Source organism: Gopherus flavomarginatus, chromosome 3 (assembly GCF_025201925.1).
Source record: "Gopherus flavomarginatus isolate rGopFla2 chromosome 3, rGopFla2.mat.asm, whole genome shotgun sequence".
NCBI classification, from domain to species: domain Eukaryota; kingdom Metazoa; phylum Chordata; order Testudines; family Testudinidae; genus Gopherus; species Gopherus flavomarginatus.
The window spans coordinates 112,152,064-112,166,135 of NC_066619.1; the positions used below are offsets into that span (position 1 = coordinate 112,152,064).

The following is a 14,072-nucleotide window of genomic DNA, read 5'->3' on the forward strand; positions in this document are numbered from 1 at the left end:
CATTGGCAAGTTGCCATGATAAGGTATTGTTTGTGCATTTAGCATTCATGTTTTGCTAATGCAGTATGTAAATCTCATTCTATTAGCAAGTTTCATGCATAATATATTAGCATCTTATTATAGATTCATCAGATATTATATGAATTTCTCATTTCAATCACTGACATTGGTGAAAGAGGTCAAATTGTTCATTTTTATGGGCAGTTGACTACTTTGTCTAATTTTGCATAGTCTATTTGTTTTGACGTGTATTGAAACTTCTGTTTTTCACCATTCTTTCCATATTTTGTTCTTTAATCATTAGTTTCTCTCCAACCCTTTGTGCTTTTGATGATTTAATGTCATTCCAGTATACAGCACCCAAGGTGCCCCCAACCCCGTAGGCTCTGAAGAGTCACAGATTCCCCAGTCTTGCCCCTCTCCTAATTTGGTGGCATAGAGAGCACAGCTTCATGGCACCTGGACATGTGTGAACTTCCTCCAGGAAGTCTGGCATCCTATCACTGTTCACCCACTCAGGAGAACTGCACCACAGTGTGTTGTAAGGAGAGCACTCGCTGGTGGAGGGCAGGATTTGCCCCCTTATAAGTAGCTTACTTCCCAAGCAGCACAATAAGCAGGTTCTGTTTTCCCAGTTTAAAATTATTCCAACAGCCGCTTTCCATTATTCCAGCTTCCAATGGCAAACTTGTTTAGTGGATGGTGCATCACTGTTGTAAACACCGCCCAAGTCTTTTCATAATAACAGAGCAGACCCATTTCCAGCAGACAACCATTTATAACACAATAGCTAAAAGATTAGTGAAAGCATGGGATGGTAATAACAGTATTACAGATTTCGTTATTTCATGTGTACAAAGCCTCAGTACTACACAGCTATGCTGTGAAGATACGCAGTTCTTTGTTAATGACTGCTTTATTGAAGACAAGCTTTCCAAATGAATCTACTAGAAATCCTATTAAAGTGCCATCCATTAAACCATTAGAGCACTCATTAAAACTGTTAGTGCCGACTTGTTATTCATGAGTTATTGGTCTTTCACACTTCTGAGATGTCTGCCAATACCATTCTACCCTTTGTTCCTGCATGGCTGTTCAGTCCCAAGAAATGTAGATTAGCTTTCTCTCGACAAAACAATTCTTTTTGGGGGTGAGTGGGGCAACTGAGGGGCAGGGAATGGGAAGGGAAAAGTAAATTACAGTTAAGGTCTATTTACCTGGATTTGACAGAAATTGTGTTAACTATATCAATATGTGAGCTAAATATTAATCAGTGGATTAAGCCATCTGGCCCTTCATCATAAAGAAGTGCCCAGGGAGTATAATATGCTGCAATGATGAACACATCCTGCTATACAACTGGTGAATGGCCGACAAAGACATCTGTTGTTTGATTTTTTTTCATATTGTGAAGCAGCTTTAGATCACTTAAGCATTGGGGAGTGATGCGGGGAGAGGGGAGGAAGGAATTGAACAGTTGAAGATAAGCTTTATACATTGTGTTGTTTAGTAGTTTATAAATTCCCATTATCAAATAGGTATAATAAAATGCTGAACTCCTTTTTTACAATGAACAAGTAAAGAATCCATGCACGTTCATATCAATGTTCTCCAAATGCAATCAAGTGTCCAAAAATGTGTCTCAAACTTGTTACGTGTTAACATTTTTAAAAGAGTTGCCATTTAGAATAAGAGAGAGAAAAAACCTTCTGGGGGAGGGGAGGAAAGCAGGGTGGGGGAGGAATCCTATAATTTAGTCTCAAAGCTAGTAATGTTTGTCAGTTTACTCTGCTGGTTTCTAGTTTACTTGTTAAGTATGAAAAGAAAAATATAAGTGACATCTTAAAGTAATTTCCAATGTGCTTTTGCACCATAGTTACAGCCAAAAAAAATCAGACTGTGTATCTCCTGCAATTAGATGAGTAGAGCCAATACAATACATCATTCTTTCATTCTGAGCCCGTGAAGTGCTGAATAGCAAGCTTCTATTTGCATGTGAGCTATGCAAAAGACTAAATACATCGAGCTACTAAATCTGACTGGCCAATCACAAATAAAGCAGGCATGCGCAACTCCACATTTGATCGATCAATTAAATGTAGTTATTTACTTAAAGTTCAGAACCCACATCCTGAGACATATTTGTAAACTATTTCTTTTTATCTTGAACTGACAATGATTATCTTGATATTAGAAGTATGAGCTGAAAATCATTTGGTCGAGTTTTATGTTTATATTAGTATTTTTTGCCATCTAATAGGATAAGAAATTTTATTATTTTTTTTAAATGTGGAAAACCAGGAGGTGTAAGGTACAAACAGGTTCATCAAGTTCCTTCATTTCTTCAAAAACAGACGGACAAAAATTGTCTCTCTGAGAACAGTGGTGGTGCAAATTGATAGCCCTTTTCTAAGTCAAAATGTGTTGATGAATTCCTAATCAGACGATATGGGGAAACATGTACTGCAAAAATATAATTTTATCTGGCAAAAAACAAACACAAAAAGCACAGCTGTCCATCTTCCCCATCTTCATTTTTGATCAATTAAATAGCAGCAGAGATAAAGAATCAGAACCAACCGAACCAAAATTTCATTGCCCATCTTCTCCCAGGGGATGAAATATGCTGTTGTGGGGTAGCTGAGAAAGTACTAAACCAGGATCTATAAAAGCAGATTGTGACTTGAGTTACTGAGACACAGAAGAATTTCTTTCTGCAGCTGGTGACATGTGGAAGACCAAACCATGACAATGGAATGCTTTATTAATCACTGGGGAATGTGGAGCCCCTAAAAATAAACAAAACTAGTGCTGTGTCAGCCTATAGGTTGCAGATCATAAATAAACTAGGGAGTTAATAAAATACATGCTAGAAAATAAAGCTTTTTATGCTCTGAGGTAAAGTAAAACCTTGTGCATTTTTTCCTCACAAGTCACAAAATTTTAAAAGAAGCGAAGAGGGCATGATTTTTTCCTCTTCCACTTCTCACTCCTCGCTAAAACTTTCATTTGTTAAGGTCCTCTTCATAATTAATTCACACAAAAGTGGCTTAGTAGGAGAGACAGATCACTGTATTGGTCAATTCAAAGCAGAAAAAAAATAGCTCACAATTATTCTACATTGCTGTCTGAAATCAACGGGTTGAAAGACACTCAGCTAATAAATCCCATATGTTCTCTTGGGTTTTGTCATGGAAATCCCAGAAAAGTCCTGGATCATTTTATGCTGAGGAATATATTACACTTTCTCCACCCACTGACTAATGTATCTTTTTACTCGGAGGTAAAAACACAGATGCTTTACCCATCTACCTAACATCCTCTCCAAGTGACAGAAAGTAATCCTGTAATATTCTTGAAGAATATGCCTTAGAGACTTACTGACATTCAGTTGGATGCTGTGTTGTCATTCATCTATCTATCGGTCAGTTGATCTGTCTGTCTAAAGTTATTGTGCATTCAAGCTTAGCTCTACATTTGGACTTGCCAGAATCTATCGTGAGCTCTGTTTTTAGCCTCTTAAAACTTTGGGGATGAAAATATTTTTGGCTTGACAATTGCAGGATTTACTTTGAAGTCAAAGAAGATTCCATCCGCAACTTTAGAAGAAAATAGGTCAAATTTTAGTTACAAGTCATTCAAAAAAAACTCACCTTCCACTTGAAACTGTAACTGCTAATATTGAGATATGATAAGTTGCTGGTTTAAGGTTCCTACATGAAGGTTCTGAGCTATTCTACCAACTCTCCCTTGTAGCCAAACAAAGTAGATCATGTATCAGAGGGTAGCCGTGTTAGTCGGGATCTGTAAAAGCAGCAAAGAATCCTGTGGCACCTATAGAGATCTATAAAGTAGATCATATTAGAACTGACTCAGGAAGAGAAAAGAATGAGTCAGTCTCTGAAGTTAATCCCTGAATCATGAAAAGAACCCTGTTCAGGAAAGCACTTAAGCATGTGCTTAGCTGTCAGCATGAGCAATGAGATTCAAGTATTCCCTTAAATTTGGCAGGTCCTTTTGCGCTATCCTAAATTGGGGCTTGAGAAAGCAAGAGGGAAGGAGAAGCCCTGGAACTAAACTAGTCTGAGGAGAAGTTTGGATGAACTTTGTGTGTTGTGGTCCTGCCTTTGTTACTTACCTCACATTCCTAGAGCTGCAGAACACAGCCAAAGCTGCAGGAGGGGGTGAATTTTAAATAAGAACCTGTTGAGTCTGTGTTCTGTGAGGACCTCATCCACTGACACTGAGCGTGTGAGCTCTTCATGGCGGGAACTGCATCCTTTTATTTGTTTCTACAGTAACTGGCACTATGGAGTCCCCATCCTGATTAGGATCTTTAGGTGCTACTGAAATACAGATATTAAAGAATAATAACAAGTATCAATTTAGAGAGACTCTAAGGCTTGTCAGACAACTTCTTCTACAGGCAGCCTGCAAAGAGGATCTCTTCTCCACTCCCTTGTATGCTAGTAGTATAATAATGTTACAGGCAAATTGACAGTGGCCAGTGGAAATGAGTGAGAAGACTGACCTCTATTCCTAACTCACCACACCTTGTATATGATTTAGTACAAAAGGTACAGTCTTGGAATATTAATATGCTATGTGAGCTGCAGGAAGGGAATCTTGGTATTTTACAGAAACTTATTAATATTCATAGAATTCACTCTACAGGATAGAAAATCTCTTGTGGGACAGATGTACTGTTAAAACCCCAGGGACTGATTATCCTTTGCCCTGCACCTTGTGTAGTCATCCAGACCAGTGCAAAGAGACAGGAAAATGCTGCAAAATCAGAATAGAAGAGTATTACTCTCACTTTGCATTGGTGTAAATCACTACACTAGGTATAGAGAAAGGGAGAATCAGGTCCCAGGACTGACTGTTATGTCCAATGTGTTAAGATTCCTTGTGTCAACTAAGAAAAGTATTGTGACTCCAAACATCCTTCCTTTTGTCAGGACAATGCTATACAGTAATTGTATGTTTTTAAAGATTGTTTCTGTTTAGTGCTTCAGCTACATCTTCCATTTGATTACTAAACGTGAAGTTCAAGCATTCTTTAGACTCACCAAACGGGGAGGGAGTGCAACTGCTTTGGAGGATAGGGTCATAATTCAAAATGATCTGGACAAATTGGAGAAATAGTCTGAGGTAAACAGGATGAAGTTTAACAAAGACAAATGCAAAGTGCTCCACTTAGGAAGGAACAATCAGTTTCACACATACAGACTAGGAAGAGACTGTCTAGGAAGGAGTACGGCAGAAAGAGATTTAGGGGTTATAGTGGACCACAAGTTAAATATGAGTCAACAGTGTGATGCTGTTGCAAAATAAACAAACGTGATTCTGGGGTGCATTAACAGGTGTGTTGTAAGCAAGACACGAGAAGTCATTCTTCTGCTCTACCCTGCGCTGGTAGACCTCAACCGGAGTACTGTGTCCAGTTCTGGGCACCGCATTTCAAGAAAGATGTGGAGAAATTGGAGAGGGTCCAGAGAAGAGCAACAAGAATGATTAAAGATCTAGAGTACATGACCTATGAAGGGAGGCTGAAATAATTGGGTTTGTTTAATTTGGAAAAGAGAAGACAGAGAGGACATGATAGCAGTTTTCAGGTATCTAAAAGGGTGTTGTAAGGAGGAAGGAGAAAACTTGTTCATCTTAGCCTCTAAGGATGGAACAAGAAGCAATGGGCTTAAACTGCAGCAAGGGCGGTTTAGCCTGGACATTAAGAAAAAGTTCCTAACTGTCAGGGTAGTTAAACACTGGAATAAATTGCCTAAGGAGGTTGTGGAATCTCCATCTCTGGAGATATTTAAGAGTAGGTTAGATAAATGTCTATCAGGGATGGTCTAGACAGTATTTGGTCCTGCCATGAGGGCAGGGGACTGGACTTGATGACCTCTCGAGGTCCCTTCCAGTCCTTGAATCTATGAAAATAATAATCCAAGGAATAAGCCCAGACAGAGCAGGTTGATTTATTTAAAAGTATCCCTTATATAAAAATATATTCTATGTAAAAAAAAAAACCAAAAACTTGGGACCAGATTCTCCATTGGCAGTGACCAGTTTGCATTGCATTACCAGCATAAACTAGGCCTAAGGTGGTTGTAACCAGCACAGGGAAGCTCATCCTTAGTACAAAGGTGATTCTCTGGTGTTGTAGAGTTGGTATGGGGCTTCTAATCTCATTCCACATCCCTGTTGCCAGCATAACGAGAAAAACTGTCCAGAAGAAGGGAAGTGTAGCTGAGACACTCTACTCTGGTCAAATCTCCTACTTCAGTTTCAACTTCATGTGGTCATTTGCACAACTAAGAGTACTTTGCCAACCATGCACAGAGTTAGCATCAGGATCCAGTCAAAAGAGAGGGAAACTTTAAATCGTCTTTGAACACACACCCTGACATGAGTGCTGTCCAGTTAATCTGAACATCGGGATCTTAACTTACAACATCGCTTGGCAGGATTTTTAAGAGGCAAATCATAGACCAGTGAGTGTGGGCACCTAGGTGAGAAAGGGAGAGTAAGACAACCCAACCCAACACTGCTGCATATCCTTACAGGATCCGGGTCCAGTCAGATAAGGATAAGCAGGTTCAGCACACCCACTAGGTACCTCTCTCCCATTCAGATGGGCATGGAATCTAGATTCTGTCTCCCAGTGCACCAGCCAGTACACCAGCCAGTACAGCTGAGCAGGTGGTGGGAGGTGGGTAGTAAGCTACTGCTAGTATTGTATAACTTCTGCCATGAAATATGTTGGAAGCTGCCCTTTTTAAGCTATTCCCTGTAGGGAATGGAGTTAGTTCATGAATCAGTCAGAGGAGAGTTGTCCCCAAAACATAAGAACATAGTAGTGCCGAGAAACCTCTGTAAATATTAACCATATCAATTGCTCTATACCATATAACAACTGCACTGGGTAGTATCACAGAGGGAACATGGAATGCTTTTCATAGCATCTGTTTCATAGCCTCCAGAAAGAGAGGAGGGTGTTGATAGTTGAAAAGGCTGAATTTCCCTTGAAGAATTGGAATTCCAGTGAACAAGGGTTTCCTTTAGACCAGTTCATTTTTCTGTGCCAAGTCCATTCAGGTAAGCAGTAATAAGTAATCTGTTATTTGCTAGTCAATGACACTGGGATTTCCTGACCTTTTATTTATCAAGATTGGAGATGTAATAAATTATACAGGTTTGGATTAAGACTGACATTTTGAAAATTATACTGTTGTTGTTTCATTTTACTCTACTCTCCCCAGTCAAGTTTATTTCCTAAAATTTCTGTTTTCACTCTGATAAGCTTGTTTATGCTAGATACACTTCTTGGAGCCAAGAATTTAATCTAACTGAATTATAGATACTAATGAGAAAGCACAAAGTCAAAGGCAATTCAGATAGGACAAGGCACTGCTTCTCTTCAATTGATACTTGATCTATAAGAAACTGGTGTAATTTTGGGACATATCAAGTATGGAGTCAGCCTCATCTCTTAATCTCAGTTTTCATTATGTTGCATTGTAACCTAATATGACAGGAGGCAGTGTGATGCAACAGGCTACAATTTGTGAAGAGGAATCAAGAGAATTCTTTTCTTTTTTTCCCCCAATGGCACTGTAGAAGGTGTCATATTATAAATAAAGTATCCAGATGAAGAAAAAAAAAAAACGTTAGTTGAGAAAGGATTTAACAGTATCCTTGAACTGGTAGATTCAGTCTAATTACTCTAATTTAATTTGAGCAGTTTGACACGTCTCTATTTGAACCACAGCCTAAGGGAAACAATTAAATAAGGGTTAGAGAGGAGTAATAATTTCTGAAGAAGGTGCTGAATGTCTGTAGGATGTTGAATGTCTGTCTCCTTAGAATATCTTACACCATAAAAAGTTAAACTTGTGTAACTAGAAATCTTCATGAGTTTGGCCCCTTCTCAATGACATCTGTAATTTCTGGATCATAATAATTACTTAGCTCATAGTTAATTGGTTTTAAATCTTAAATCCTAATGCAGTGTTAAGTCTTCACATGCAGCGATTGTAGTTTAACCCCTATATTTCTTTTACATATTGAAGTATTTCTTGCCTCTTTTGTTGTAACTAGATCAAATTTTCTTTCTTTGTATCATCCAGGAGAATAAATGATAGTGGCCTTAATTGTTTCATTGATCTCTAGATTCTTATTCAACTCTAATTCCAGCATTATTCATCTCAAAACTGTAGAAGGGCCAGATTTTTAATGATATTTAGGTGCCTAAAGATGCAGATAGTTTCTAGTGGGATTTTCAGAAGCACGGAGGCATTTAACTCCCAATTCCCAGTAGTCATCTATCTTTTGATGTGTATATACCTTTACAATCCTTGCTCTTAATTACTAGTGTAGAAGTTAGTGTCAGTAAACAGGCTGGGTTTTACAACAAAGTGAATTCAAGGAATTGCCCTAGACTGACCACAATTGTAATGTCTTCAGAAACTCTTCAGGATAGCTAAGAAACTTTTACAACAGTTTCCATGCAGCTTTGTGTTTTACTGTCTAGCTGAACTTCACCTTTTTGACAATAAAATATATAGAGGGAATCAATATTTCTCTCATTAACTACAGTGAGAGATGCCAAATATCTTGAATGTAGATATATGAATGATACCTATATAACCAAGGGAGATTACAGTACTCTTAATATTATTGACTTACTCCAGTGTTCCTGACTTATTTTTCCACAGTTGTTCTAGTTAAAATAGTCTGACAGTGAGGATCAGTTCGACATTTTTCTTATCTTCAGGCAGGCTGTATAACTATCTATAAGCTTATAAGAAATGTTGAGAGTTAAGAATCTGTTTCTACCACCATATTCCCCTACGGCCCCCAATATGTGTGTTTTACAGGACCTAACAAAGGGGTCCCAAGTCTCAGCTGGTGCCTTTGGGCGATATCATGGTAAAAGTAACTAATAATTTTTAAATTCCATTTTTCTAAAGCATAATCTAGTATATGTGCAAAAATGTGTATGTGATTTGAAAACTAATGAATAAAAAGTATTTCTATAGTTTACAATTCAAAACATGGCTAAAATCTCAGAAAGCATGATTTGCTATCCCTTGATGAGTACTAAATTTCCATTTCCATTTTTATGTGTCCATATTATTTCATACTCTCTGTCCCTCCTTCCATGTAGAAATAGAGCTTCTCCTGTTTTTCTCTTTTTTATAAGAACAAATGAGAGTCTATATAAGGAAGATACCTAAATGTAACTGTCAATAGGCATCAGTATGCTGGGAGTGCAGTACTTTTTAGGCTGTGGCTGGCTAAATGCTTTGTGTCCTGCAGTCCTATATGAATAATCTCTGGCTGTGTGGATTTTTATAAAGGACGAGTAAAACTGGGAGTGTACTGTTTGCTGTCTGTATTATTCATGTTACCTTGTGTTTTTAAGCTAATCATTTTTCATTTTTTTTTAAGTCAATTGACCCTGGCCAGCAGTTCACGTGGGAGCATTCTAACTTGGAAGTAAACAAACCAAAGAATAGATATGCAAATGTAATTGCATATGATCATTCTCGTGTTCTACTTTCAGCAATAGAAGGTAAGGAGCTATTTAACAAATTAAACTCATTAAATATTAAATGCTAATGTAATAATTTTACCACTTCTTGTCAGTTAAATTAATAGCTTTAAATTCATGTAATAATCATCCTTTTTCAGTGTTCATTTGGAGTAATTCAATAACATGAAGCAGTAAAAACTAGACAAGGCCATAGAAAGAGGGAGACTTCTTATTCAACACATCTGCTCCTTGTGTGTATGCCAAGTCTTATATACTTACTTTTTTGACAAAAATTGTCACTATTTTTTTACTCCTAACAGCACAACTATTAGGGAGTGTGAGATGGTTTCTTGTCTGGCTCTCACATTGTCAGCATAATGGATAACTCATTTTCATTTGCCAAATCTTTAGTGATGCTGATAACACATGAGCTAGAAAGAACAGAACTTGTCTTTCTTGTCTCAGAGTGAGTATACAGAACTGGCAGTTAGAAAACCCAACTTTTTACTTGTAAACTAAACACATTTTTCTTGGAAGTCATTGACAGACAATAACTGAATTTCAGGTATTTGTGTTATTGGAAACTCAAATGTCATTGCCTGTAGATGGGCATGGTAGTATAAATGACAAGTTTTAGTTGTAGCTGTCTTTGACAGATCATTTTGCAAAGATCTGATCATGTAGTGTGCTTCCCTGTGGTGAGTGAACTAGGCTATCCAAGTTGATGGGCTCTATAGGGTTTGTCTAGTTTCCCAAGTGCTAAAACAACAGGAGTAAACAGTATCCATCAGAGGATTTTTTCGCTGTCTACCTATCACTACCTATCTCCAAGCTGTTTCTTGGAATTAAGGCAGATTTTCAGTTTATTCTACACAGCTGGCCACCATGTATTAGTAATGTCAGTAATATGATTGATTATATATTTAAGTGGGACCATTTAAATGAAAATAAAAATTGCCTTTAGTAAGCTTTGATAGATCTTGTATATTGAATGGGCTTTAAAATTAAAGAGGACTTTCAATCCTTGTATCCTGTATGCAAAGACATAGTTGCTTCATTCTTAACATTCTATATGTTAAATTGTGCAGTGTTTTAATCGACATTGTGAATGCCTTATCTTTGGCTACTCCAAACCTGCAGACATGGGATATACCAGTGATGGTATTTATAGGTGTAATCAATTCTCTAATATGCTATGCACAGCCAAGTAAATGCTCAGTGAAGGAAAACACAATTCCACTGGTTGAAACTTTACCTCTTTACCTAATTTATTGCAGCTGCATATTGTACGCTTTGATAATACAGACACAGGTTCTCAAGTATATTGGAAAATTTAAATGATTGCCATGAAAAATATGCATATAATAATCACCTTACATTTGTTCCACCTGTGGAGCTCATTTAACTGGTATTGACCAAATTTTTTCAGTGGTGTCAGTTACATTTCCTCACATTACTTTATAGAAATATCTAGCTGAACACCAAAGAGTTTACTAAAATTAGAGTTGTCTCTGTTTTTGGTTAGATTCTCATGCTGTTGGTTTGTTGTAGTTTAGCACACAAAACAACAACTCCATAAAGAGAGAATAGGTAAATAGTATAAAAACCAGCCAAACAAAAACCAAATCACTGTGCAGTGATGCTCTTCTGAATTGTTTACCTTTCTCCGAAGTACACTTAAAGTCACAAGTAACTAGTTCTAAAGCAAGGGAAATAATTTTTCATTGTATTTTGGCTGGGAAGAGAGTTGAGTAACTGACAAACCAGAAGAACATTTAATTTCAAATAAATCCATTTGTTGACTCATAAGTGAATTAAGAGATGGCTGGGTTTGAAAAGGCCTGCCAGATTCTCCTTAACAAGTGACCCTGGAAATTAACATGTTTTGAAGATGTCATCAAAATGCGCAAAAGAAAAAATAACCCACAAAAATAACACTCAGTTAAACAAGGTTAATCAAATTACCCAGTAGACTAACTTTTTAAAGTAAAAATTGAGAATAAAAGAAAAGTTCTAAATAACACTTTTGCAAGTGTAGTATTTGCAGAAAAGGATTCTACCTGGTAAAGAAATACTTAAAGGGATTGAGAAAACATAAATGCTAACTGTAATGTTTGATTTCCCTTTTTAATGGCATAAATAACCTGAGGAGGTTAAAGTGACTAACTCTTTACAAATGCTATTGATCCTAAGTGCATAAAACATAATTATAGCCATATGAAGTATCAGTGATAGGCTTGCATACACAAATAGCTTTTTGACTCAACCTGGTGATTTACCTACTTTTATAAACTTTTCAGGCCGCAATTTACGACAACCAAAGCAACATAAATTGAAATGTTTGCTTGTGTTAAAATGATTTGACTTGAAATAAGCAATGAGTTAACTATTTAACTCCCAGTTTTTGAAGAGATTTTCTATTGATATATGTCTGAGTTCTTTTATGTGTCTAACTTGCCAAATTGAATATACTGGCTTAACATTGTGTAATAAGTGTTTCTTTTTCAAGCGTCAATACTTCATTACACTGTTTTGTCAGTCTATAAATAAAAATAAATGTTCCTGGTAGGAAAATACATAGGCTACCTAGTATTTCATTTGACAGCTGCATGTGTTTTCAAGCTGCCATGGAAATGAACACTTTTAATATTGTTACAGGAATATGTTTCAGAGTGGCACTATCCACATAGGTCAGGCCCAGTAACTGGACTATATTGCATTTGTTATAACCTCATTGGAATCATTGTTCACTATTTTAAATACCTATGGGCCTCATCCAAAGCTCACTGAGGTCAATTGAAAGACCCTCATTAACATCAATGGATTTTGGATACAGCCCTGTGTTCTTTCTAAAATTCTCTATTGAGAAATCTGTCCAGCTACAAAAAAGCACCTATCCCCAAATAATAACATCAAGTGCTTAGAACGTCTCAGTCAGATGTGTGTTTTGGTTTTTTGCAACTGTAGTACTTAACAATCTGTCTAGGTATGGTGACTCCCACCACTGTAATGTTTGAGGACCTCACAAACATTAATGAGTTTATCATTCCTGTGAAGAACTGAAGTACAGAGAGATTGAGTTATGTGCCCAAGATCACGAAGGGAGAGCCAGGGATCTTGCTCAGGTCTCCTGAGTCCTAGTCCAGTGCCTAAACAAGCACTATTCACACAACTATAATAGTTTGTTATTGATGCTGTTGCACAAACAAGGAACATAGAAATTGCCAGACTGAAGTGGATCCAAGATCCATCTAGTCCAGTATCCTGTCTCTGACAGTGGCCAGGACCAGATGCTTCAGAGGAAGATTTAAGAACCCAGCTGTAGGCAGATGTGAGATAATCTATTTCCCTCATCTCTAAAAATTAAAAATCGACTTAAGCTCTGAATCATGGGGTTAAAGATCTCTTCCAAAAGTTTTATTAACATTAGCTGTTGTATTTTTGTTATACTTTTAAACATCCAGTCCCTTTTTTAAATCTTTCTAAGTTGATGGATTTAACAACTTTCCGTGGCAATGAGTTCCACAGTCAACACTGAATATTGTGTAAACGGATAGTAGTTTTGAATTTGCAATATTTTAATTTCTTTTCATTAAATGCCATGTTAGGAGGTAAACCCTAAGTTGCTTATGTTCATTTCAATTTCTATCTGAAAAAAATATCATTTGACAGAATTCTGCTCCGGTGTGCAACTTGAATCCCATCTCTGATATTGTGCTGTTTTTGGATGTGTCCGGGAGGGACACATGCAAGGAGAGAAGAAGGTGAAGTTCCATAGCACTAGAAGAGAGCAGCATATCAGAAATGAGATCTGATGTATGGATCTGTGTGGATCTGAGAGCAGAAATTTGCCTCATATTTGTTAAGCACAAACAGATCAAATTAGCACAAATAAAAAATTCGTTTTAAACTTTAAAAGAGGGTTTAAAAATAGTGAGAAATAAAATATTTTTCAAATGCACGTACAAAAAGGCTTCCAGTTCTTGTTCGAAGGCATCTAAGACTAAAAATCTGTGATCTGTGTTTGGATTTGCATAATACTAACAGTTGAAAAAAAATCAAGTGTAAATAATATCTACCATATCACAACTGCTTGATTATTTCTGTTGGGCAGTTTAGCACCTTTAAAATTAGATTGGGCATTGAAGTAAATCTGTGCATATAAGAAAAATCTTAAGAAAGAAAAAGGCAAGAAACTGCTAATATTCTTGTTTTATATTGAGTCGCCAGTTACCACTAAATTGGCATTCACTATTTGGATCATGATCTTTAGCTGTAGAAGGTATTCTGACAAATTTATATTGTTAAATACTTGCTGAACAGTTAAGGGCAACTGCAGTGTACTGCAATCTGGTTACACATGCTCTCTGTCACACTGCAGTTGTATTATGTTCTGTTCACAAAACAAAACCAAATGTTTAGGGTAATTTCCTGTCCCTTCCTATCCGCAAGCACTGTGCTTGAGACACAGAAGAACTAATGCATAATGAGGATAACTGGGTGTAGAGAGGGCAGGCTGAATGGCTATCTC

The 14,072-nt window shown here is 37.0% G+C and overlaps 1 protein-coding gene across 45 annotated transcripts in view; it reads left to right on the forward strand.

Annotated features, from left to right (window-relative positions):
• The window catches only part of PTPRD (protein tyrosine phosphatase receptor type D), a 1,732,597-nt gene that overhangs the window by 1,642,360 nt on the left and 76,165 nt on the right, over positions 1–14,072 (forward strand). For all 45 annotated transcript variants that reach the window (XM_050942985.1, XM_050942995.1, XM_050942996.1 and 42 more), the window contains one exon: positions 9,457–9,580. In XM_050942985.1, the coding sequence (XP_050798942.1) occupies positions 9,457–9,580 (124 nt within the window). The remainder of the gene's footprint in view (positions 1–9,456; positions 9,581–14,072) is intronic.